At 52.6% G+C, this 22,089-nt stretch overlaps 2 protein-coding genes across 5 annotated transcripts in view; one reads left to right on the top strand and one right to left on the bottom strand.

The window, feature by feature from the left end:
• Window positions 1–22,089, top strand: part of Tg (thyroglobulin) — a 209,662-nt gene that overhangs the window by 111,683 nt on the left and 75,890 nt on the right. Inside the window, exons 38-41 of the mRNA XM_040293416.2 lie at window positions 2,323–2,545; window positions 3,757–3,850; window positions 5,754–5,913; window positions 11,947–12,149. Coding sequence (XP_040149350.2) covers window positions 2,323–2,545; window positions 3,757–3,850; window positions 5,754–5,913; window positions 11,947–12,149 — 680 coding nt within the window. The remainder of the gene's footprint in view (window positions 1–2,322; window positions 2,546–3,756; window positions 3,851–5,753; window positions 5,914–11,946; window positions 12,150–22,089) is intronic.
• Sla (Src like adaptor) overlaps window positions 18,583–22,089 on the bottom strand; it is a 53,297-nt gene continuing 49,790 nt past the window's right edge. For all 4 annotated transcript variants that reach the window (XM_040293616.2, XM_021724035.3, XM_005316140.5 and 1 more), the window contains 2 exons: window positions 21,173–21,305; window positions 18,583–20,454 (listed from right to left, as the gene is read on the bottom strand). In XM_040293616.2, the coding sequence (XP_040149550.1) occupies window positions 20,241–20,454; window positions 21,173–21,305 (347 nt within the window). In that variant the 3' untranslated portion in view covers window positions 18,583–20,240. The remainder of the gene's footprint in view (window positions 20,455–21,172; window positions 21,306–22,089) is intronic.

Below are 22,089 nucleotides of genomic sequence, written 5' to 3'. Positions count from 1 at the left end.
GCAAAAGAGTTCAAAAGGGGGAGCTGCACCTCTAACATTTTCCCCAATCTTGATTTCACTGGGCAGCCTCGAAGGGTGGATCAAATACCTCTGTCGACAGGAAAGCAGCGCATTCTCTTGACAAGCTTTAGCCTTTTTTGTATTTTTCTGGCTTTCCTCCCGACTTAGGATGGGGCCATGTTCAAGAACTGTAGCTATTTCCTGCATAGCAAAAGGAATCTCCTCTGCATTAGCACCACTTCCTGAGGGCTCACCTGGGACCCTCTGAGTTACAGCTGAAGCAGGAAAACCTGTGAGAAGGAACTGGTGGGGCTGACTTGTGATTGAGGGCAGATTCAAAACCAGAAATAGGCCTGTGGCCATAGGTACCTCTCCATGGTGGAGAGACAGGCTGGGGCTGCAGGGGGCCCTGCCAGCATCACAGGCTGATGCAAGGCCAGAGCTTGTCCTTCTGAGCCAACCCCAGCCATGCCCGTGCGCACAAGTCGGGAGCTGGGTCAGGCCTTTCTTGCCCCTCAGAGCCCACCTTCACTTTTCTTCTGTCTCTCTTCTTCTCTTTGCTTTCTCTGCTCCTTCCCTCCCTCCCTACTCTACCTTTCCTTTATTCCTTCTGCTTATTCACCCAACCATCCACCCATAAACCCATCCATGTATCCATGCATCCAGAAACCCCTGCATCCAGGCACCCATGAATTCATCCATAAACTCATGTGTCCATGCATCCATCCATCTACATGTCGAGCGCCTGCTGTTTGCCAGGCTCCAGAATGGAACATCACTGGTATCATCATTTATTCTTAGCACCATTGCGTTGCAGAGGCTGCCGCCATACCTACTTCAGAGGAGGGGAACTCGAGGCTCAGAAAGATTGCCAAGTTTTCCCAACAAGTGATATTCCTGTGGTGTGAAGACAGGCATGCTCCACTCCCCAGACCATGTGGGGTTCTGCCTTGTTGTGCTGCCCCGCAGTATCCTGAAGTCCTGAACAGACACAGTACCAGGTTCTTCAACCTGAGGACCCACCGACATTTGGAAATGGAGCATTCTTTGTTGGGGATTGCCTGTCCATCCATGCCAGTAACATCTCTCCCCTACCCTGTGACAACGAAACATGTCTCCAGACATGGACAAATGTCCCCTAGGACAGCTGATTACAAGGCGCTCTGGGATGGATAGACTTGTGCCCCTTGCCTGTCTTCCCTTCTGCCCCCTCACTCCACTTTTCTGTTCATTATCACTGTGACAGATGTGTATTTTAGAAGGAGCTGTGGAGCAGCAGAGAGCCTCTGCCTGTCAATTAGCTGAGAGTGGAGTTGAGCTGACCAAGCCTACTCGTTAGGATGAATAAGAGACTTCTGTCCCCCACATAAGTGTCTCCTCACCAGTGTTTATCAGCTCCTTTGTGCGAGGCCCTATGTCTCGTGGGTAATCAGACATGGGCCTGTCTTAAGTCCCAGAAAGCAGCACTTGGCACTGAGCCCAGGTCCCACAAAAGTTTATTGAATCTGTGAATGAACGAAAGAAAATGTGGTTGAGGAGATAAGATAGGGAGACAGAGGAAGCTGATAACCACGGCTGGCGATTAGCATCATGGTGGGTGGACAGGACGGAGGTGCACTGAGCAGAGGTGGCAGGTGGCGGCAGCCTTGACCTGTGGACAGGGGAACAGGAGGGAGGGCTTGAAGGTGTGGGCCCCCCCTGCGGCCCCAGCCTGTCTCTCCACCATGGAAAGGTACCTATGGCCGCAGGCCCTCCTCGGCAGTGCTCAACTCTGTGTCTTTTGAAAACCCTTTTTATTTTCATAAATTTGCTGAAAACTCACTTATTGGCAAGAAAATGACCTGAAATGACAGAGAAACTGTGCTTCTCACTCATTCCTCTTAGTGTGCACGGCCTATACAGTTCACCACAGCAATCACTGGCGTGTTGGGTAGTAGGCCCTACTAGGTGTCCTGACGACTGGGCACTGCCCTCTGAGTGCCCTGGCATTCCTTGTAGAAGCCCCAAGGGCAGACTAAGGACCTGGGCCTGGGTCAGCATTGGCCTCCCAGGGGCATCAGCTTTTGGAAGAACCAGAAAAGACACATCAGTGCTGTGCTCTGCACGTGCTTGGTTCCTAGTAAGGACCAGAAGTCTCTGCAGTTATTCACAGCTGTTGTTGACGCTGAACGCTGATTGGCTATACCGAAGCTCCGAATAAACTACTGACATTTCCTGAGGCATAAGAAGCAGTGACAGTTTTTCTTTTGCTTAAAGCACATTCAGAATGCCTGGGACCAGAGCACTCACTGCTACCTCCTGTCCCCTCTCTCCTCTCTCTAGGTGTCCCTCTGCTGCGCTTTGAGGAAGCATCTGTGCCCTCTATGTCCCTTGCCACCCATGGCCGGCTGCTGGGCAGGTCCCAGGCCTTCCAGGTGGGCTCTGCATGGAAGCAAGTGAACCAGTTCCTTGGAGTTCCGTATGCCACACCACCCCTGGCAGAGAGACGCTTCCTGGCACCAGAGCCCTCAAACTGGACAGGCTCCTGGGATGCCACAAAACCGAGGTAAGGGTTGAGTGGCAAGATTTGGGTGACTGGTACATTCTGGTTTGAGCAGGGTGTGGGTGGGGGAGATGTATTGGTTAAGGTGACATAAATGCAGTAACAGGTGTGCTCCAAGTATGAGTGGATCAACACTGTGTTACTCATGTAAAGTTTATCACTCGACGGGTGCCAGGGGCCTGGGAGCCCCGCTCCACCTGGTAATTCAGGGCCTAGTCTGGAGGTCTGCCCTCCAGCGTGAGTTTTCCCAGGCCGCCTGGGGAGTTGCATCTAGAGAGGAAAGTGCAGCATTGGAGACATCTATGAGGAAGGTTCCCATGGGCCACACCTTGAGGTGGGATACATGTGTCACTTTGCACATGTTTTGCACTGGCCAAACTTACCCTGTCCCCAGTGACATCTAGCTTTAATGGGACTGGAAATGCAGTCCCATTAATAATTGTAGGAAATGTAAATGAACTAGTGGGAAAAAATTAAGAAGGCTCAAACCCCAACTCCCAATGGAGACAAAATTACAGGATGCTTTCTTTTTTTGTTGTTTTGTTTTTCAAAAGTACTTGTAACCTATTCTTTCGTCTCATTGAATTTTTAAATTTTTAATAGTTAACATATTGAAGGATAATTTCATGACCCTTTCCTAGTTAGAGCACATTCAGCACACCTGTGAAGAGGCACCCACTCTGTCCTCCACCCCTCATCTGCACTTTCTGTCCAGCAGGCCTCAAAGGGCTCTGTCCCCAGTCCGCTGCAGGTGCACAATAGCCTTCTTTGGTTCTGCTGCACCGCTGGGGACAGACACTGATTAGAGCACCTTGTTGGGCTGGACACGCCTGCAGGCAGATGAGGCCGGAGGTTCAGGAGTCTTGAACAGAGAGTGATTGGAGAGCTCAGGTCACTGTAACCCAGGGCCAGTGAGGCTGAGGGGCTAAGTCAAGTGGCCACTTGGGTAGTTTGCCAGTGCTGCCATTAGGCCTGGTCCAGGATGTGTTCTTAAGAGATGCTTGAACTGGCCCCCTACTCAGTGTTTGGTGTGGAAAGCAGGTCAGACACCTCCTCCCAGACCACTCCATCTCACAGTGTTGTTGCCACAGAGTGGGTGGGATGCCAGGTCTTTGGGACGGGGCAGTGAGCTCTGGCCTGGATGGTGGGTGGAAGGGGGATGGGGCACTCCTGCTTGGTCTTTTGTCCTGGGAGTTACCAGTGTGTTTCTGCAGAGCCAGCTGCTGGCAGCCGGGCACCCGGACACCCACCCCTCCTGGAGTCAGTGAAGACTGCTTATATCTCAACGTGTTTGTCCCTGAGAACATGGTGAGCTCCAAGGGCTGGCATGCTGGCCCCAGAACTGTCCCCAAAGAAATTCTGGCCCTGTGGCTCACCTCCCTCTAGCAGGAGGATAAGTAGAGATAAAGTGATTGATCAAATATAGAGAGAATATTTCTCCCATTTTAAAGACGCAGAGACTGAGGCTGAGAAAGGCTAAGTGACCTAAGGACACAGCACCTGACAGAGTGGGCACGGGGCCACCTCCTGATTCCAAACCCAGTGTCCTTTGCTCAGGGAAGCTTGTCTTCAATGATAGTGTGCTGTTTCTGTCTTGGGCTGTTTTCACAGCCCCATTGTGGCCTTGAGGGAGGAGCCTTGACTCCGATGGGGATGGGGTGAGCAGTGTCCCAGGTGATAGCCCTGGAGGAGTGGCCAGAGTCTTCTGGCCGCTGGGTTTGCAAGGCTGAGCAGCAGCCCACCCTGTCCCTTGCCCCACACCACCAGCAGGGCCTGACAGCATCCCCACCGTCCTCTCTGACTGATATGGTAACCAATGAGAGTCACTCAGGCCACTTTAAAAGGGGCCAGAGCTTGTCCCTAACCTGTGGGGCAGCCCCAAACCAGGAGACAAGAGTGTCTGAGCTAGCCTCCTGTGGTGGCTTAGAAGGCCTCGTGTTTTAAGGACAGTTCTACCCAGCTGTGGCACCTGACACAGCATCACTGAGAGAGTTTCTGGAGAAGGTGACAGAGGAGAGATCAGGATGGGGTCCTGGTCAGCCTCTTCCTCTCTGTGGCTGCACCACACAGAGTCTGTCCCCAGCCCTGTAGGATGTGGGTGCCTCGTGGTGGGGAGATAACGAGATAGTCTAGATGTGCAGCCACCCTGAATGGAGGGCATGTCCTGTGCAGATGTATCTGTGCCAGAGTCCCTTGTCCATGGAGTGAAGAAGTTGCTGCTCAGTTGTTAGGTCCTCAGATGGGGCACGAGTTACCTGGTGCTGTGCATGCCCCGTACCTGGAGTGAGGAATGAGACCCCCGACCAGACACATTCTAATGCAGGATCTCAGATGAGCCACTCCACATCCGGAAGCCTGCTCCCCCATTGGAAATGGATGATAATGCTGTCCTAGCTTCAAAGAACTGTTTGAGGACCAAATGAGGAACATGGGTGCAGACTTAGAGCAGTGTCCGGCCCTTAGCAGGTGCTAATAGCTAGCTGTGCATTGCTGAGGGGTGTAAGCACAGTGGGCTGCTGGCAGGAGCCACCGAGGACCTGGAATGCTCCTCTGGAGTAAAGTAAGGGCCAGAGCTGGGGTGCTGGGAGATGGCATGTGCCATGATCAGGACTCAGGAACTGCCATTCCTGCCATCTGCCCACTCTGCATTTGGGCACAGTGTTCTGTCCTATGAAATGGGCCCAGTAGTTTGCTAGGGCTGCCATCACAACGTGTCACCAGCTGGCTGGATTTAGCCACACACATTTGTTTTCTCACAATTCTGGAGGCTGAAGTCCAAGATCCAGGGGCCGTGGGGCTGGTTTCTTCTGAGCCTCTCTCCTTGGCCACCTTCTCCTCTGTCTTCGTGTGGTCTTTTCTCTGTGAGTCTGGGTCCTAGTCTCCTTTTCTTATGAGGATACCAGCCATAGGGAATTAGAACCCAGATATATGGCTGTATTTTGGTTCTTTTACCTCTTTACAGGCTCTGACTCCAAATACCATCACATTCCGAGGTATTGGGTTTGGGACTCTAACACATGAGTTTGTGGGGACGTACTTTAGCCCATCGTGTGGGGCTAATCTACTTCAGGGCAGGGTGGACAGGCAGAGTTGTGTGTGTAGGCTCACAGCTGGGACTAAGCATGGAAAGAACCCTCCCCGGGCTCTTGCAGTGAAAATGGATCCCAGTTGAACAGCCCCAAATGCATGGACCCCTTTGCAACCTCCGCAGGCCCCCAACGCATCAGTGCTGGTGTTCTTCCACAACACTGCGGGGACAGAGGGAAGCGAAGGGCGGCTGGTGATCGATGGCTCAGTCCTGGCTGCTATTGGCAACCTCATCGTAGTCACTGCCAACTACCGAGTGGGTGTCTTCGGCTTCCTGAGTTCCGGTGAGTTGCTGGCGCTGGTGGGTGTTGGTCAGCTTGGGCAACGAGACACCTAAGATAACTTACTTATACAAGGGAAGGGTTTTCTTTGGCTCAGAATTTGGAGCTCCCAGGTGACGATTGGTTGGGCCTGTTGCTTTGTGCTGCGGCAGGGCAGTGTATCATGCCGGCAGCATGTGGCAGAACGCCAGTGCTCACCTCATGGACAGGAGGAGACAGAGGAAGAGGAGGGCTGGGTGCCACAGTTCCCTGCAAGGGCATGTCCCAGGGACCTGACAACCTCCCACAAGTCCCCACCTCTCAGAGGTTCCATCAATAGTCCTTCCCAGGACCTAGGAGGCCTTCAGGACCCAAACCACAGTGACATTGCTGCTGAGCCCTAGCTGAGACTCACTCTGTGTGCATGTTCGTCCCTCTCTCTCAAAGACTCAAAACCTCGCTGCCTCTGCTTCTCCTCCAGCCCAGCTAGGAAATTCCAGCCCCGCCCAGCTAGCAGAAAATCTAGCACATTCCCAGGATCCTGCAGCAATACTGACACCATAAATGAGAACAATAGTTGTCATTTTCTGAGGACTTCCTTGGTGTCTGAAGCTCTTCCAAGTATATTTCACGTTTTATCTTGGCATCAGTGTGCACATGTCCATGTGTGTTCAGAAGGAAAAAACTGAGACCCAAGGAGGTTAGAAATTTGCTCAAGGTCATATGGTTAAGAAGTGGCAGAGCCAGGACCCACTGGGACTTGCCTTTTCCTGGCCACACCAAGGAGGGGATTCCAGCTCTTCTGCTACAGGGAAGCTATTGGGCAAGGGGTGAGGGCTCTCTCAGTAGTCTACCACTGCCCTTTATTTCTGGCCTCACTAACCTGAGTATCACCCTGGTCACACCCTCCTCCATGCCCACCACACCCAAAGCCCTGCCACCCATCTCTCCTTCAGCTCAGTTACCACCAGTGTTGGGAGAGCAGAGGCACAGGCCATAGGATCTGGAGCTGGGAGCCAGTGCTGCTCCTCACTGGCTCTGCCACCCTGGACTAGACCCGTCACTGTCCTTAGTCTCATTGTTTACCCAGCTTCCAAAGTTGCTGGGAGGGTAAGGTAGGAGGATACATGTTCGAGGCTTTGAGAGATGGTGAGGGATTTTACGAGCCCAAAAGATAGGGGCTGAGCTTCAGCTCTGACCTCCAAGGATCTCATTTAAGACCCAGAGAGAATAGATGGGCAGGTGGAAGGGCTGGAGGAGGGGCTACACTGGACTGTGTGAGTGGGTGGGCACCCAGCATGATCAGCCCGGGGTGCTGAGGAAGAAAGGCTGGGGAGGCCACGTGGCACGAAGCCAGAGAGCCTGGAGACTCTGAGGCCTGTGTGCTGGGAAGCCGGGGATACAGTGTGGGAGATGAGGCTGGAGCACGCATGGGTTTCAGATTCCCTGGGGAGCAGGCCCACAGGGGCCTCAGGATGCAAGGGGCTTCTCGCCTTCTGGCTCCCGTTCTCTGAGACCTGAGTGGCCATGGATGCCAACATCAGAATTGAGGTTTTGAGAAAGATTTGGAGTAGCAAAAAATTATCCCCTTGTGAATCTGCTTTCTTCTTCAAGGAGCAGAAACTGTGGGCTGGGTTTGTTCTCTAGGAACATAAGCTGAAGAGGGCGGGTTGAGCCAGAGGGCCAGGGAGCTTGTACTTGCTGTCTGTCCCCAAAAGGGCAGGTGACTATGACTTCTAGAGAGCAGTCTTATTGAGAATTCATGTACTTCTGGAAAGGCAGACATGTTCTAGCTTCCAGCATGGGCAGCCAGTAGGGAAACCACGGAAATGTCCAGAACACCCACTCTTCTTATTCCTGACCTGCTCCAACACTGCTTGATCATTTTACTCAGAGGGAAACCTATCAGCAACAGGAGGACACATCACACTTACCGAGTGCCTCCCTTCCCCAGGTATTCAGCAGGATGACCTCTAGTTCTCAGTGGCAGAGAGGTTGGGGAACTCTGTCAGTATGGCCCACGGTCAGCACCGACTTGGTGTCGAACTGCTGGTCTCTACCAACAACCAGAAACACCAGTGTCGCTGGCTCCTCGAGGCTAGAAGCGTGCAGTGTTCTGTAGGAACCCCTTCTGCTTGCATTTAGCCACAGGAATTTGATTTACTTATTCACTGGGCCTCCCTGAATGTTCAGGCCTCTCCCATGGTGCCTCCTGCCCTTCAGCCCAAGATGTCAGGATCCCCATAAGATCCAGCAGCAAAGACCAGGGCCACTGAGGAGTGGCCAAGCTGAGTGTAGAAAAGATCCCCCAGTGCAGAGGCCTCTGCTACAGCCAGAGGTTGGTAGAGGACCTTTCAGGGAAAGGACTGTCTGCCACAGCCGCAGGTTGGTGGCAGGGCCTCCCTGTATAGGAAGCCTTCTCCTTTGGCCACAGAAGGGTCAGTGATGGGGCTGTGAATGCAAGCAGGATGCCACTGCTCCCCATCTGGAGGAGAACTCGTCCAGCAGAAGGGAAAGGGGCAGGCCTTCCATCCCAGTTAATCTCCCCAATGACCCTGTCACCAGATACAACTGTCCCCTCCCCTTTTTTTAACATCTATTTTTTTAGTTGTAGTTGGACACAATACTTTTATTTTATTTATTTTTTAATGTGGTGCTGAGGATTGAACCCAGGGCCTTACACCTGGTAGGCAAGCGCTCTACCACTGAGCCACAACCTCAGCCCAATTGACCCCTTTTCAATTAAAAAAAAAAAATCACATTTTTTTTTATCATTTAGAGCAGTTTTAAGTGTACAGAGAAATTAGCAGAATGTACAGAGCATTGCGTACCTTCCTCTAGCCCTCAGCTTCCCCTGTTAGTGACACATGCTTTGGCATAGTGCATTTGCTACTGTGATAAACCATGAGGTTTATTCACTAAAGTGCCAGCTTTAGTCACCTAAGGGCCAACTCTTTTGTTGTACATTCTGTAGGTTTTGCCAAATACGCGCTGCCACATGGCCACTGTTGCAGTCTCCTACAGAAGGGTTTCCAGCCCTGCAGCCTCCCTGGGCTCTACTTGTTGGTGTCCCCCTTTTCACTGCACACTGACCCTGTGCTTCACCACACAGGACTGGAAAGAGTTGGGCCACTTGGGTGCCAGCCTTCCAGGGAGAGCGGCAGGAGTGCAGGCTGCACGTCTGAGTGGACAGGGCCCCAGGCCGCCTCCTTGCTCTGTGGGAACAGGGTGTTCCGGGCAACTCCTTCCCTCTGTGGCTGGAAGGTGCTGAGACTTGCGAGGTGGCTCAGCGGAGCCGCGTGTTCAAGTGCGTGAAGGCCTGGCACCGGGAGCTGCCTGTGTCAGTGTCCCGCTGACCTTAGACAACCAGCCTCTTGCCCTCAGCCATCCAAGGCTGCAGCAGCAGCAGCCTCTGCCCTTCCTGAGCCAGGCCAAGCAACCGCCCAGGTCCCCAGCTCATTTGATAACAAGCATAGCATCTGCTGGGGGACCCCAGAGTGAAAATGGCCCCCTGGAAGCCTCCATGTTTTCTAAAAGAGACAAGTGAAAATGAAAGCCGAAGTTCCTTCTAGTCTGGCCTCCCACTTGGCAAACTCATGCTGTTTGCGCAGGCCCAGGGCCTGCAGGGAACCTTGGTTCCTGTTGACATGAGAAGGTAGACAGGAAGTGAGGGGTGGAGGAGGGCCAGGAGAGGCCATCTCCTCCAGCCAGGACCCTACAGTTGGGGCAGACCCCAAGGGGCACCTGACCACAGTGATTGTCCTCTTCTGGCAAAGCATGGTGGGGAGGGGACTGGGTGGTGGGTGCATAGCTAGGGGAGGAGGCAAGGACAACAGGCCTATGGGCCCTCCACAGGGTGGGGAGCAGAGCATGTGTGTGTTGGCCAGGGAACTAGTCAGAAGGTTTGGCCACCACTGTAACCACACGTTGCCATTACCTCATTGTCCCTTGGCACTTGGGGACCTCCAGAGAGGGTCTGCTATTCTTACAACCAGAAAAACTGGCAGAGAGTCTGGCCACAGAGCGTGCCCCCTCACAGGCACTATTTCTGCTGCTGGAGACCAGGAATTCCTGCCAAGGGTGTTGGTGAGACAGTGTTGGGGCCTACTGTTTCATTTTATTTAAGGGAGAAACACATCTTCTGTAATGCACCATGTCCAGCACAGTCCTGCTGCCTGCACACATGTCAGCAAATGCAATCATCAAACCAAAGCCCTCCGTGTTTTACAGATGGCAAAGCACACAAATGTTAAGTAGCTGGTACATGGCCCACACTCCTAGTGCATGGCGTGGCTGAGACTGCAGGCCACCCCAGCCCCACGGCCTTTACCAGAGTCCATCCATAAGACTGGGTCCTGATCAGGGGCTTCTGTCAATTGTCAAAGAAACTGATGAGCAGACAAGAGCTGATCAGAACACAGAGGGAACAATGTACTGTTTGATGGGATGTTTGCAGTGAGCACCCCTCTCGGGTCCTGCCCTGGGCTGAGCAGGCTGCAAGTCAGCAGGAGTGCGGTGTGTGCGTGTGTGCACGTGGTGCATACGCGTGACGATGGAGTGAGGTGGGGCTAGTGTGGGGCCCTGTGGATGCAAAGAACTGGGCTCAGCCATCCTCAGACTGCAGGGGACACTATGGATGTGATGAGCGGCCCTGGGAGCCAGAGCCCAGACCCATTGCCCTGATCTAGAGAGACCTGGGTCCAGAGTCGCGCAGGAGCACTGAGGCTGTCACCCAGCCCATGTGAGCAGGAGTTTCATAAGTAAACACTTAAATTTCTTAATACCCATCACAGATTTTTCAACAAATGTCTGTGGAATTGGATTGACTATTTGGGCAAAGAGCTCTGATTATGAATTAGGATTTCAGTCCCAACTTGATCTCACATTCACTCCTTGTGTCTGAATAGTCTTGCTCCCAGATTTCTTCTGTTTCACCGGGGAAGGAAGAGGCTGGGCCCGCGAGCTCACTGTGGCTTGTAAGCCCTCCCCTGGAGGCTGCAGGCCGGGGCTGGGATCCTGTCTCTTTCCCTCGCAGGGCCCAGCACCAGGCACTGGAGGGAGCCCTCTGATTTGTTAGACAAGTGACCTCTTGGATGACCCCACTCTGACCTCCCCAAGTCTGTGGACTCAATGTTGGCAGTGTCACTCACACACAGCGGGAAGCGGGTACGTGGGAAGTGGACGTCAGGGCCATCCCCACCCTGTTGTCACTGGTGATCTAGGTGTGGCTGTCACTCTTCAGGTCCTGCTCAGTTGATGCCCTGCTTTCCCGGGGAAACAGAATCCTGCTAGCCGTCACTTGGGGTCTCATGGAGCACTGTAAGGGGTCTGGAGCTCGGGGCCTGGGTTGCTGACGTAGGCAGGAGTCATCTGCTGAGAACTGTCAGCGAAGAAGCGTGTGCGCCTCAGGCGAGAGCGGCAAGGCCTGGGGTTGCAGGTTACAGAGAGAGCAGGTCCTGACCAAGGTGTATGGAGATATGTGGAGTCCCAGGACAAGCAGGAGGGTGGGGCACGTGGTGTCCCCAAAGCCCCGGAGAAGAGCAAGTTTTTGCTATGCTTTTGTCATGTCTGAATTATTTCATTAAAAAGAAATAGTAAGAGGTCTTCAACAAACAGTTACCAAATTCTATAGAAGAGATGTCACCTCAGTTGCACACTATTAAGGGCCACAGAACATGAGGCAAGGGAGAGACTGGGGTCCTCAGCCCCCTCCTGGCCTGGCCACTGTTAGAGAGAGCCCCTGGCAGCTTGCAGGGAGGGTCCTTTCCCTCGGGCCGAGCCCGGTGGTGGAACTCAGCAGGCTCCGCTTCCCATCAGAGCAGCTCCCAGCAAGTCCCCTCGTTCACTGACGGGCAGGTGTGGCTCAGAGAGGTGAGGATGCTCGAGGCTGAGCCAGAAGTCAAGCCAGCTTCGTCTGACTCCAAAGCCCAGGTCCTCCCCACTGTCCCTCACCTGAGGGCCCCTAGAGGAGCCACGGGCCTGACATGGACAGCACCATGAATGTTCGACCCAGAGTTGCAAAGTCACACAGAGGTACCATCTTCCTCTTCTCTGCAGGGTCCAGGGAGGCGACTGGCAACTGGGGGCTGCTGGACCAGGTGGCAGCTCTGACTTGGGTGCAGACCCACATTGGAGCATTTGGCGGGGACCCTCGACGTGTGTCCCTGGCAGCAGACCGTGGCGGGGCTGACGTGGCCAGCCTCCACCTTCTCGTGACGAGGACCACTGGCCCCAGGCTCTTCCGGAGGGCTCTGCTGATGGTGAGTGCTGCATCCTGTCTGCAGTCTGCTCTGAGGTGTTCACTTGGCTTCAATTGTTTGGTCTTCTCTTATCCTTTATGCCAAGTGTGAATCTGCTGTAGTCATCTTTCCAGGTAGGAGTGGGTCCAGAATGCTGGAGGGCCCCCTCAACTGTTTTCCAATCATATTCAAAGTGCTAAAAATTCCATGTGGGAGCTCTATTTCCTGGGAGAGCCTCACTGGAGTTTAGTGTCCATGATGATAATGGTGATACTGGTGATGATGCTGATGGAGATGATGGTGATGATGAGATGATGATTATGATTAAAGTGATGGTGATGATGGAGATGATGAGGATGATGTTTGTGATACTGATGATGGTGATGGTGATAATGCTGTTGGTGATGGTGATAATGCTGTTGGTGATGAAGATGATGGCAATGATGGTGATAATGCTGATGATGCTGATGCTGATGATGCTGATGGCAATAATGATGATGATGGTGGCAATGGTGATGATGCTATGATGCTGATGGTGATGATGGTGATGATGATGATGATGGTGGTGATACTGATGATGGTGATGGTGATAATGCTGTTGGTGATGAAGATGATGCTGTTGGTGATGAAGATGATGGCAATGATGGTGATAATGCTGATGATGCTGATGGTAATGATGCTGATGGCAATAATGATGATGATGGTGGCGATGGTGATGATGCTATGATGCTGATGGTGATGATGATGGTGGTGATGATGATGGTGGTAGTGGTGTAATGATGCTGATTGTGATGACACTTATGATGGAAGAAATAACCTGGTTGGTCACAGCATAAGCTCTGGTGTCTCTTGTTCTGTCATTGATTTTCTTCTAATTTCACTGAGCAACTAGTGTGAGCAAGTGGTGTGTGCTAGATGCTGGAAATGCCATGCCAACAATACTGTCCCGCTTCCCAGGTGGCTCAGGGTTCTGGGGCTGGGGGCACAGCAATTAGAGAGAGCCCCAAGCACAGGGGAAGGCACAGCATGGGGGAGGGCTTCCCTGGAGAAGGAATGACCTGGTGACAGGCAAAGCCTGGGGGTGTCATAGTGATGTGGAGGCAGAGGAGCCAGATGGTCCTGCATGTCCCACATTTCATCCTGAGTGTGCCAGGTGATAGCAAGGGTTTTGCTCATTGGTTTGTCTGTTTCATTCCATGATCCAGCCATTTTGGTGGCATTGAGTACACTCCCAATTGTGTGACTATCACCATGATCCATTGCCAGAACTTTCTGTCCTCAAACAAGACTCTGTACCCATTAAGCCACCCATTTATCCCTGGGGACAGCTATTCTATTCTATGGATCTGCCTATTCTGAGCGCCTATTATTAGTGGAGCTGGCAGGATTTGTGTTTTTGTGCCCAGCTTTTTCCACTCAGCATGATGTCATCCAGGTTTGTCCACGTCATAGGAGGTGTCAGACTCTCCCGTGTTTAGGACTGAGTGATGCTGCACTGTGCAGACGTGCTGTGTTCTGTTGACCCATCCGTTCACTGTTAATAGGCCCCTGGCTGCTCCCACCTTCTGCTACGGTGGATCACTGTGATGGGCATGGGTGCGCTGTCAAAGGCTTTCTAAGCAGGTGAGAGCAGGTGCTTAGAGCTGCCCTTAGAGTGGCGGGAAAACGAATGGGAGGAGCCATGTTGGGGGCAGAGAAGGCCATTGGGAGCCTGCAGAGGAACTCATTGAAGCCAAGGTGGAGAACGGCGAGACCCAGCCATGGGCCCAGTTCCTCACTGACCTGCTAGCAGTGCTAGGACCATGGCATTGCTCCCAGCCTTGCCCAGTCTTTTTGGGGTCCAAACCCTTGATCATAGGAGGGGAGAGGGTCATTGGCCATAATGGAGGCTGGGTCAGCACTGTCTCCATTCCCAAAAGAGACCCCACCTGCTATGGCCTCTCTCCTTTGGCTACAGGAGCATTTATAAGGCTCTGGATTCACTCCCCGTGGCGTGCCTGTGTAGGCAACTTCCTCTGATGGAGAGACTTTCTCCCCAACTCCTCTTTGCTCCCTGCTTGTCCCTTAGGAAAGCCTTCCAGACTTCTCCCTTAGACCTGGCCCCTTACATGACTCATGCGGTGCAGCGTCATCAGGATTTCCACTGGTAACGGACGCTCTCGGTGCCCAGTCTGCCTCCTCACAAGGCTGAGCTCTGGCCGAGCAGGGTCCAGGCACCTGCATGCACACCTTACTGTGAGCAGGTGCTCCAGGAGACAGCGGGTGAGCAAGTGAACCACGTGACCCGAGAGTGTCTGTGGGGGCCAGGGATCCACAGGCTAGCCCCGCTTCTCTCTGCAAGGCTAGCCCAGCTCCTCCACCGTCTTTGGGTCTCTTTCCTGTGAGTCTGGTTTTCCTCCTCTGTTTCTCTGAAGTTGCTCTATCCTAATGGCAGGAGGTTTGAGCGCCAGCATTTTTCAGTTCCTGGTGTTGAAAGCTCAGCCTCCTCTTTGAGTTGATCCCAAAGAGACTCCTCCAGGGCCCACTCAGCCACGAGATACTCACTAGGACCCAGAGGATGCCCAGATATCTCCCAAAAGGCCTGGAAGGCAGGTTTTTTTTCTTTTTCAGGGTTTAGGTGTTTGGGGAATTTCAAAACTGAATCTGTTTTAACAAATGGCAGTATATTTAAAAATAAACCTTCCGTCTGTTTTACTCACTTGGAAGCAGTTTTTACAACTGTTCCCAGAAGTCCCTGGGATGCAAGTGAAATTATTTGGAATTGGGAGAACTGAAATACTTCAACATATTAGAAATTCTTAAATGTGTTCTTTACCGCAGATGTTGGGGCAATGAATGCGGGTTGGCAGTTTATTCTTGGGTAAAATCTGAAGTCTCTCTGCAAGTTCTTGGGGCTAGAACTATTAAAACATTAGTGGAGAAGCTCCTTTGACGGTGATGAATACCCCACATTTGTTTAACATATTTGAGTTCACAGACACTTTCATTATCTTGGATTCCCCACATTGATTGGCACGGGATCTTCATTTTATTTCCTATGTAGAGATAAGTTTTCTGAGGCTCAGAGACATCTAGTGACCTGCCAAAGAACACACAATGAAGAAACTAAAGCCAAATCCCATGTTTTCCCATTCCTAAGGACGTCTTTGGGAACTGAAGTTCTCTCAGGGTCTTAAGATGTGAGGGAAGAAGCCAGAACCAAGAATCAGAGGAGTGGACATTAAAACCCTGGCCTTGGAAAGAACTCTTCACCTGGCATTTCTCACCTGTGACATTAGCATGGCGCTTTCTCTCTGTGTCCTATGGGCTGGTGACATTGTCATAGCATCAGGTTCGCAAAGTGTCCTGGGAACCCAAGAAACCCAACCTCCCCTCCGTGGCAGGGAGCTGCCTCCAACTACAGGTGGCCCAGGACCTCCTACCTGCCCTGGCCAGGTGGAGGGAGAAAGGGGCTTGCTGGAAACATGCATCACGGCCTGAGGTCGGGCAAGCCTTAAGGGAGGAGAAAGGAGGAAGTGACTCCTAGGACCTAGGAACCATTCCCTGCCATCCTCCTTCCTCAGAGCGAGAGCTCCTGGCCTCGAGGCAGCCTCCTGCATCTTTCCACCTCTGTTTCTGTGGGAACTCCTCTGCAGCTCCCAGCTCTCACCGCGTGGAGAAAGGCCAACCTCCCCCAGGCTTCTCTCCTCTGATTGTGGTCAGTGTGTCCAGCGTCTGCTAGAAAGAAGATCCCTTCCGTGGTTCAGGGCTGAGCCAAAGGGCCTCCACATTTGTTTAACATATTTGAGTTCATAAAACAAAGAATCTCTCTCAAAGAATCTCCCCTTAAGAAGAGACTTCTATTTAGCAGCTTTTAGGAATTCTGCTTGTTCTGCGTGTTTATGATTTTTCTCACATTATCTGATTTTGACTACGGTGAGGTGCTGGGAACCTTAGAGTTCCTTAGCACTTAGTAGGGAGCCTGGTTCTCGGGAGGGTCCAGGGCGAGGCTGAGCTCCGCTGAGCAGATGGGGAGATGGAGCTGATGGCCGGCAGTGGCCTTCTTGCCTCCTTGTCTGCAGATCTCACCTCACAGTGGGTGGGAGCGCTCTCCCCTGCTCATCAAAGTGGTCTCGCCAGTCATGGATTTGGTGCTCCTAGAAGGTTTTAGAATAAGTCTGTTGAAGTTTTCTTTCCTTGTCTTTTTCCCCTAATTCTCCTGCTGGTAATCTGAGTATTATTTCATGGAATTCATTGCTAATTTTGGGAAAAGAAAACCTGCATTGCCCTGCTGTTCAGCCTGGCATCGCGAATCAGGCTGACAATCAGCCGTGGACACAGCAGTTTGGTTCCCTTCAGGCTTCTCCCTGGGTTTGAACGGTTTTGTAAAAGTCTGTGTGATCAGGTGGTCCTGGCTGGCCCGGTGAACGTGCTTTGTCTCCTGTGGTGTTTTCTGGTTTGTAAAGCCTGGGGGCGGGGAGCAAGTGGGCTTGGGACTTCCCTGAGCTCTCTCCTCAGCTTCCATGCCTGGCCTGGTGGTTTTTTAGGGTTTCTTTGAAGCTGCCTCTACATCTTCAAATGAGGGCAAGTCCCATTGTGTCCCCTTTGGACCAAACCACCCACCTGCTGCGTCTTGGAGACCCAATAGGAAGGCAGCTTACAGTCCAAAGGAGTTTCTTTCCTTCTTTCTCTTTCTCAAAAGCGTCCCCTAGCCATACCTAGACCTGCCCTCATACCTGAGTGGGAGCTCTGGGGAGCGGTCCAGGCAGCAGGGAGGAGCTGCAGAGGGAGGGAGGCCTCCCTGTGGTCCTGGGGGCCACACCCTCTCCTGGACACTGTTACCAAGGGAACTTCACCTGATTTGCTTTTTCTTCTTTGTCTTTCTGGGCCATGCTGGTTTGTGTTTTTATCTATCATATCAATCTTATTATTTAGACAATGTTTTGGCTTTCAAAATCTTCTCTATGTATGGCTCTGTTTTAGACTCCAAATCACTGACATCTGTTCTTATCATTACGGTCTTTCTCCTGACTCTGACTAAGCGGTGGTCTCTTACTTCCTGAGTCGGAAGCTGACCTCATCACTTCTCATTCTGATCAATGTCAGATGTAAGCAATGAAGTTCCCTTATGGTTTTATCAACTCTTCCCCAGAAATTTTGCAAAGTAGCAATATTGTCATTTGTTTCTGAATCTCTTATTTTTTTGCATTATTTTCTTCTTATCCAAAAGATTTTTTTAAAGAATTTAGATTCATAGAATTGTTATCCACCCTTTTGCAAATCGTTTCCATTTGTGTTACCCCTGGTCATAGAGCACAGCAGAAGGATTCCACGCCCTGATGTCTGTAGCTTCCTCCGTGACTTGATGGGTTCCTGTTCATTGGCAGAAAAGGAGCCCAGTGTTATTAAAGTCTGTACACCTCTCCACTTCTGCTTGTTCAGTCTAGCAGTTTCTGAGACTCCAAATGGAATGATCGGTTTATGCATCTATCCTCATGAGAGTGTCCTGATGTATTTTGAAGCTGTTTATCTTTTGAGTGACACAGGTTGCGAGCGTCCCATCTTCTCAGTGGATTGCTCCTTCTGTGACATCTGCCTTTGCCCTGGTGTAATTTAGATTCCATTTGCCTCAACATGAAACATGTTCGTTCATTTTCTCCATGAAAACTTTCCACTCCTTCGTTTCCAAAATCTCTTCATCTTTTGCTTTAAGCATAAGTCAACTAGACAGTAAATGCTCGGATTTAAAAAATCCATCCTCCACATAGCAGCCAGGTGATCCCACAAACATATGGAGATGCTATCACCCCCTTAGGTTCTTGGATGGCTTCCTGTTTCTCTGAGTAGGCCCTGCCCCTCCCTTCCCCTTGAGGGCCTGAGAGCCTGCAGGCCTGCTTCACCCACCCCATGCCTACACTCCCTCTCTCAGCACACTGCGCCCTTGCTACCCTACTGTCCTGCTGGTACCCTCAGCCTGCAGGAGCTGCCTGCTGTCCCTGTCCCTAGATCTGTGCATGGCAGTTAGCTGCTCCTCTCCCAGGCCTCAGCTCTGTGGCTGGGTCCACTGCGGCCTCCCTCAGCATCCATCTAAAGAGACCCCATCCACTGGGCTCTGCTGTTTTCTGCAGGTCCCTCCTCCTCATCAGAAAGCCTCCTGTTATGTGTGACATCAAGTTCCATGACATCAGAGGCCCCACGGGTTTTCCCTGATGCAGCCCGAGCACCTGGAGCAGTATTTATTTAGTAGGTGCCCAGGAATCATTTCTAGAAATTCTCAGAAGACCACACAGCTCACCTACCACCAGTGATGTACGGTTCTCTTGATGGGGGCGAAGATTCTGCCTCCCTCACCCCAGGCCCACCTTCCAGGGAGAAGAGACTCCACGGCTCCAGGGAGTCTGGCTGGGGCTGTCCTCAGGAAGCTGCAGAGCCCCTGAGAGAACTTTCCACTCACCGCCACCTGGAAGCTCCCACATTCAAGGCTTAAATATTTATTAGGCTTACTTTAATCAGGAATAAATACATGATTGAACAAAGTGTAATGCTCCCCAATGCTCCAGTCACATCGGTCACAACAGAAAATAACACAGAAGTCACTGTACAGACATCTGGAGCGCAGAGGCTCCAGGCCTCCAGGTGAAAGTCCCGGGTGTCACGGGCGTCACGTTCCTTTCTCACGTGCCGGTTGGTGGCTTTGGATCAGCCGTGGGGGATTGTCAAGGAAGCCACAAATGCCTCCTTGTATGAATACCCTGGAATCTGGTGACACAGCAGATCATGTAAACACATAGGCACGTACCACCAGCAGCATGAACTCACGTCCATGGACGCGCCCGTGAGCAGACGTGAAGGGCCACGTGCACGCGCCCCCTCCCCAGAGTCCCTGGAAGGGGAAGAGTTGAGTCATGAGCCGTCTGCAGCCGCCTGCCTTCCTGGCAGGATCCGACTGTCTGGTTCACCGCTCCTTCTCCGCCTGTGTTTTCACCCGTCTCCTACAGCTATATATGGCAAAATCAAGCCACTCGGGGCCTCCCCTCCTCCTGGAGCTCGGTATTTGCACTCATGTGGATACCAGACCCTTCCTAGGATAAAATGTGGTGTGAGTCAACTCCTTAGAAGTGACCACTTTCCTTCTTTTAAGAACATCCGGCCTTTCTTCCTGCCACGTCCAGCAGCCCTAAGCTCCATGCAGATCCCTGGACATGGGCACCCCATCCCCTGCCCAAGCCCATCCCAGGCCGGCAGTCCATCTCTCCACGTGAGGCTGCTTTTACATTCCCTGCTTATCCACTCTCTCCCTGCCTCACTCTGACACCTCGGTGGGGGCTGGGCTGAGTCACCCTTGTTTCCCTATTTGTTCCCCACCTCACACAGGACTTAACACAGCACCTTTTTACACAATTGTGAAGGAATCATTGGTTCGTTAACTCTGGCAAGGACCCCAGCAGCCAGAGAAGCTCTTTCTGTGCTGCAGACCCTGGCTGGGGCCCCTGGAAGGTGGTGAGTCCCAGGCCACCTCCCTTCCCCACCAGGCACCGCCCTTGCCCCATGTCCCCTGCCCTCGTGGTGGACCCAGGAATCCACAAACTTCAGGCCGCGTGGCTTTGGTGCAGGAGAACGCCAACGTCTCCTCCTGGTGTGGAGGAGCTAGCCAGTCCGTCGGCTGGGCTTTAGTGTCAGTGGGTCTCTTACAAGGGAGGAAGTGTCACTCCGCAGGTCTCCGTGGATGGCAGCGCGCCTCCCACCTGCTGCCCCCCTCTGCAGGCTGCGGTCCTCCTCCACCTTCCACCTCCTTCTGCCAGTCGACTGAGGAACGCTTCCGACGCAGTTTCTGGAAGAATTCCTCATCCTTCCCGTGCGTCACGTGCACATCCTGGTCTGCTGGGCTCTTTGAGACACTGTCCCATCCCATTGAGACTTGACATGTCCTGTGTCACAGCCCTGGTCAGACACGGAGGAGGGGTCCCTTTGGTCATGATGTGGATAGAGAAGGTGAGAGTTTGGGTCTCACGATGGCTTCTCCTGGCTGGAATTGGGTTGTCCAGGGGCCAGAGAATCCTGCCTTTTGCAAGATCCCAGGTGACAGTCAGAACCTCTGTGGCCTCGGGGGCGAGCCCGGGCTCTGCTGTGCCGCTAGTCTTCATAGTACGGTGGCGACGAGAGCAGCGAGCTCTTCCTCTTGCTTCCACTGTACATCAGCGAGACGCTCTTCTTCTTCCGATCAAAGGGGCTGCTGTCATCCCCAGTCAGGGACAAGTAGGACGCGATGCTTTCCCGAAGGCCATAGCTGAAAAGGGACTCATCCACCCCAAGTGGGTTCCCTGCTCCCTCAGGGTCCTCCTGCAGTCTGTGAGTCAGAACAGGTGGCAGAGAACGGGAGAAAAGAGTGGGATGTTGACAGAGAGGGGACAAGGGACAAAGAAAAGGAAAGGGAAGAAAAAAAGAGAGCCTAGTTAATATCCTTTTAGCTTCTTGTTCTAATTCTGGTTCTTATATTTGTTGGCTGTGTGATCTTGACAAACCACTCAGCCTCTCTGAATTACTGTTTTCTCCAGTGCCTGTAACTTCCAACTGTAAATCTAAGTGAGTTTTTCTATAAGGAAGATCAGTTTTGTTCATCTCCTAGCCAATTCTGATCTCTGATTTTCTTTGAACTTACCCATGGGATGAATTTTGATTTCTGTTCAATTTATAAGATAATCCACCAATCACAAATGATGGATATTCACCTCAAAATTTAATGGCTGGCAATGGAAAAAAAAAAGACTAAATCAGTGGAAGATGTTTTTTCTCTTAGAAAAACTGAGTCACCTCAGTTTTGTCATGTTTGAGTTCCGTGAGTGAGTCTTAAATACTACTAAATGACACAGGTTGGCTCGTGCGTTAGTCTAGGACCTGTGCAGTCAGGAAAGCAAGGCGGCGTCCTGCTGAACAATGCCTTCTAGCTTTCAGCAGGGACTCCTAAGGACAAGGGGACTGAGGGCTATGGTGGGAGTGGCCAGTGACTTCAGGCCACGGCTCTCCACACCGTGTCGGGCTCACACGCTCAGGGGACACCCACACACCTGGACGCTCTCTTCCAGTCGAAGGTCTTCTGGCGCAGGGTGACGGGGGAGCTGGAGGCTCTGGCTGCTGGCGCGGGCGTGCTCTGCGTCAGGCAGGGCGTGGTGAGCACACAGCACAGGCCATCAGCCACCTCTGCAGGGGGAAGCAGACAGGGTCAGGCCCAGGGAAGCCGTGGCCAGGGTGGAGTGCAGGCCTGAGCACCTTCTGGTCCAGCCTGGCCCTTGGCATGGGAAATAAAGGCAGGGACTTGAAAGGGGGGTGGAAGGTAGTGGCCAGGCTGAGGGTCACACACGCAGTCCTTGGAGGGCTGCTAAGGTGCCCTGAATGTGCGGCACACTTAGCTGGGCCCAGGCAGCCGGAGGGGCTGGGGACCAGAAACCAGTGGAAGCTGGAGAGACGGCACCTCAGCTGTCCCTGGCGGTGTCCCCACGCCTGCTCCTGGCTTCCTGTGTGACTGCATGACCTCAGATGTCACCTACGTAGGTGCGTGCAGGGACGTGAGGTGGACTGTGAGGTCAGTGGGAAGGCTGGTTGACTGTGCGGCTAACATAATTAGGGGTGGAGACCTAAGTGACCCCCAGCTCATGAAAGAGGAAGACAAAGCCAGATCCAGAGCCCAGCAGGCAGGGCAGCCCTGGGTGCCCCCCTTAGCCACACTTAGCAACTAACAGACGTGGACGAGGAGAGGCAGTGACACAGGAGGCACACAGGAGCCCTGCTGAGCTGGTGCCGCCTCTTCACCTCACCAAGGCCCCTCTCTGTGTGCAGTCAGTATCTTGGGCCCATTCTAGAGAGGAAGAAGCTGAGGAGGCCATGGACACGGAATGTGGCCAAACCCTGTCTCATGGATTTGGGACCAGGTTCTCATTCCAAAGCAGGTCAGAGTCCCTTAGGAGGAGAAGACGGGTCTTCCTCG

This window comes from Ictidomys tridecemlineatus, chromosome 7 (genome assembly GCF_052094955.1).
Source record: "Ictidomys tridecemlineatus isolate mIctTri1 chromosome 7, mIctTri1.hap1, whole genome shotgun sequence".
Taxonomy (NCBI): Eukaryota; Metazoa; Chordata; class Mammalia; order Rodentia; family Sciuridae; genus Ictidomys; species Ictidomys tridecemlineatus.
Note: the sequence above shows the minus strand (reverse complement) of the source record. Positions and strands in the feature narration are given on the sequence as shown.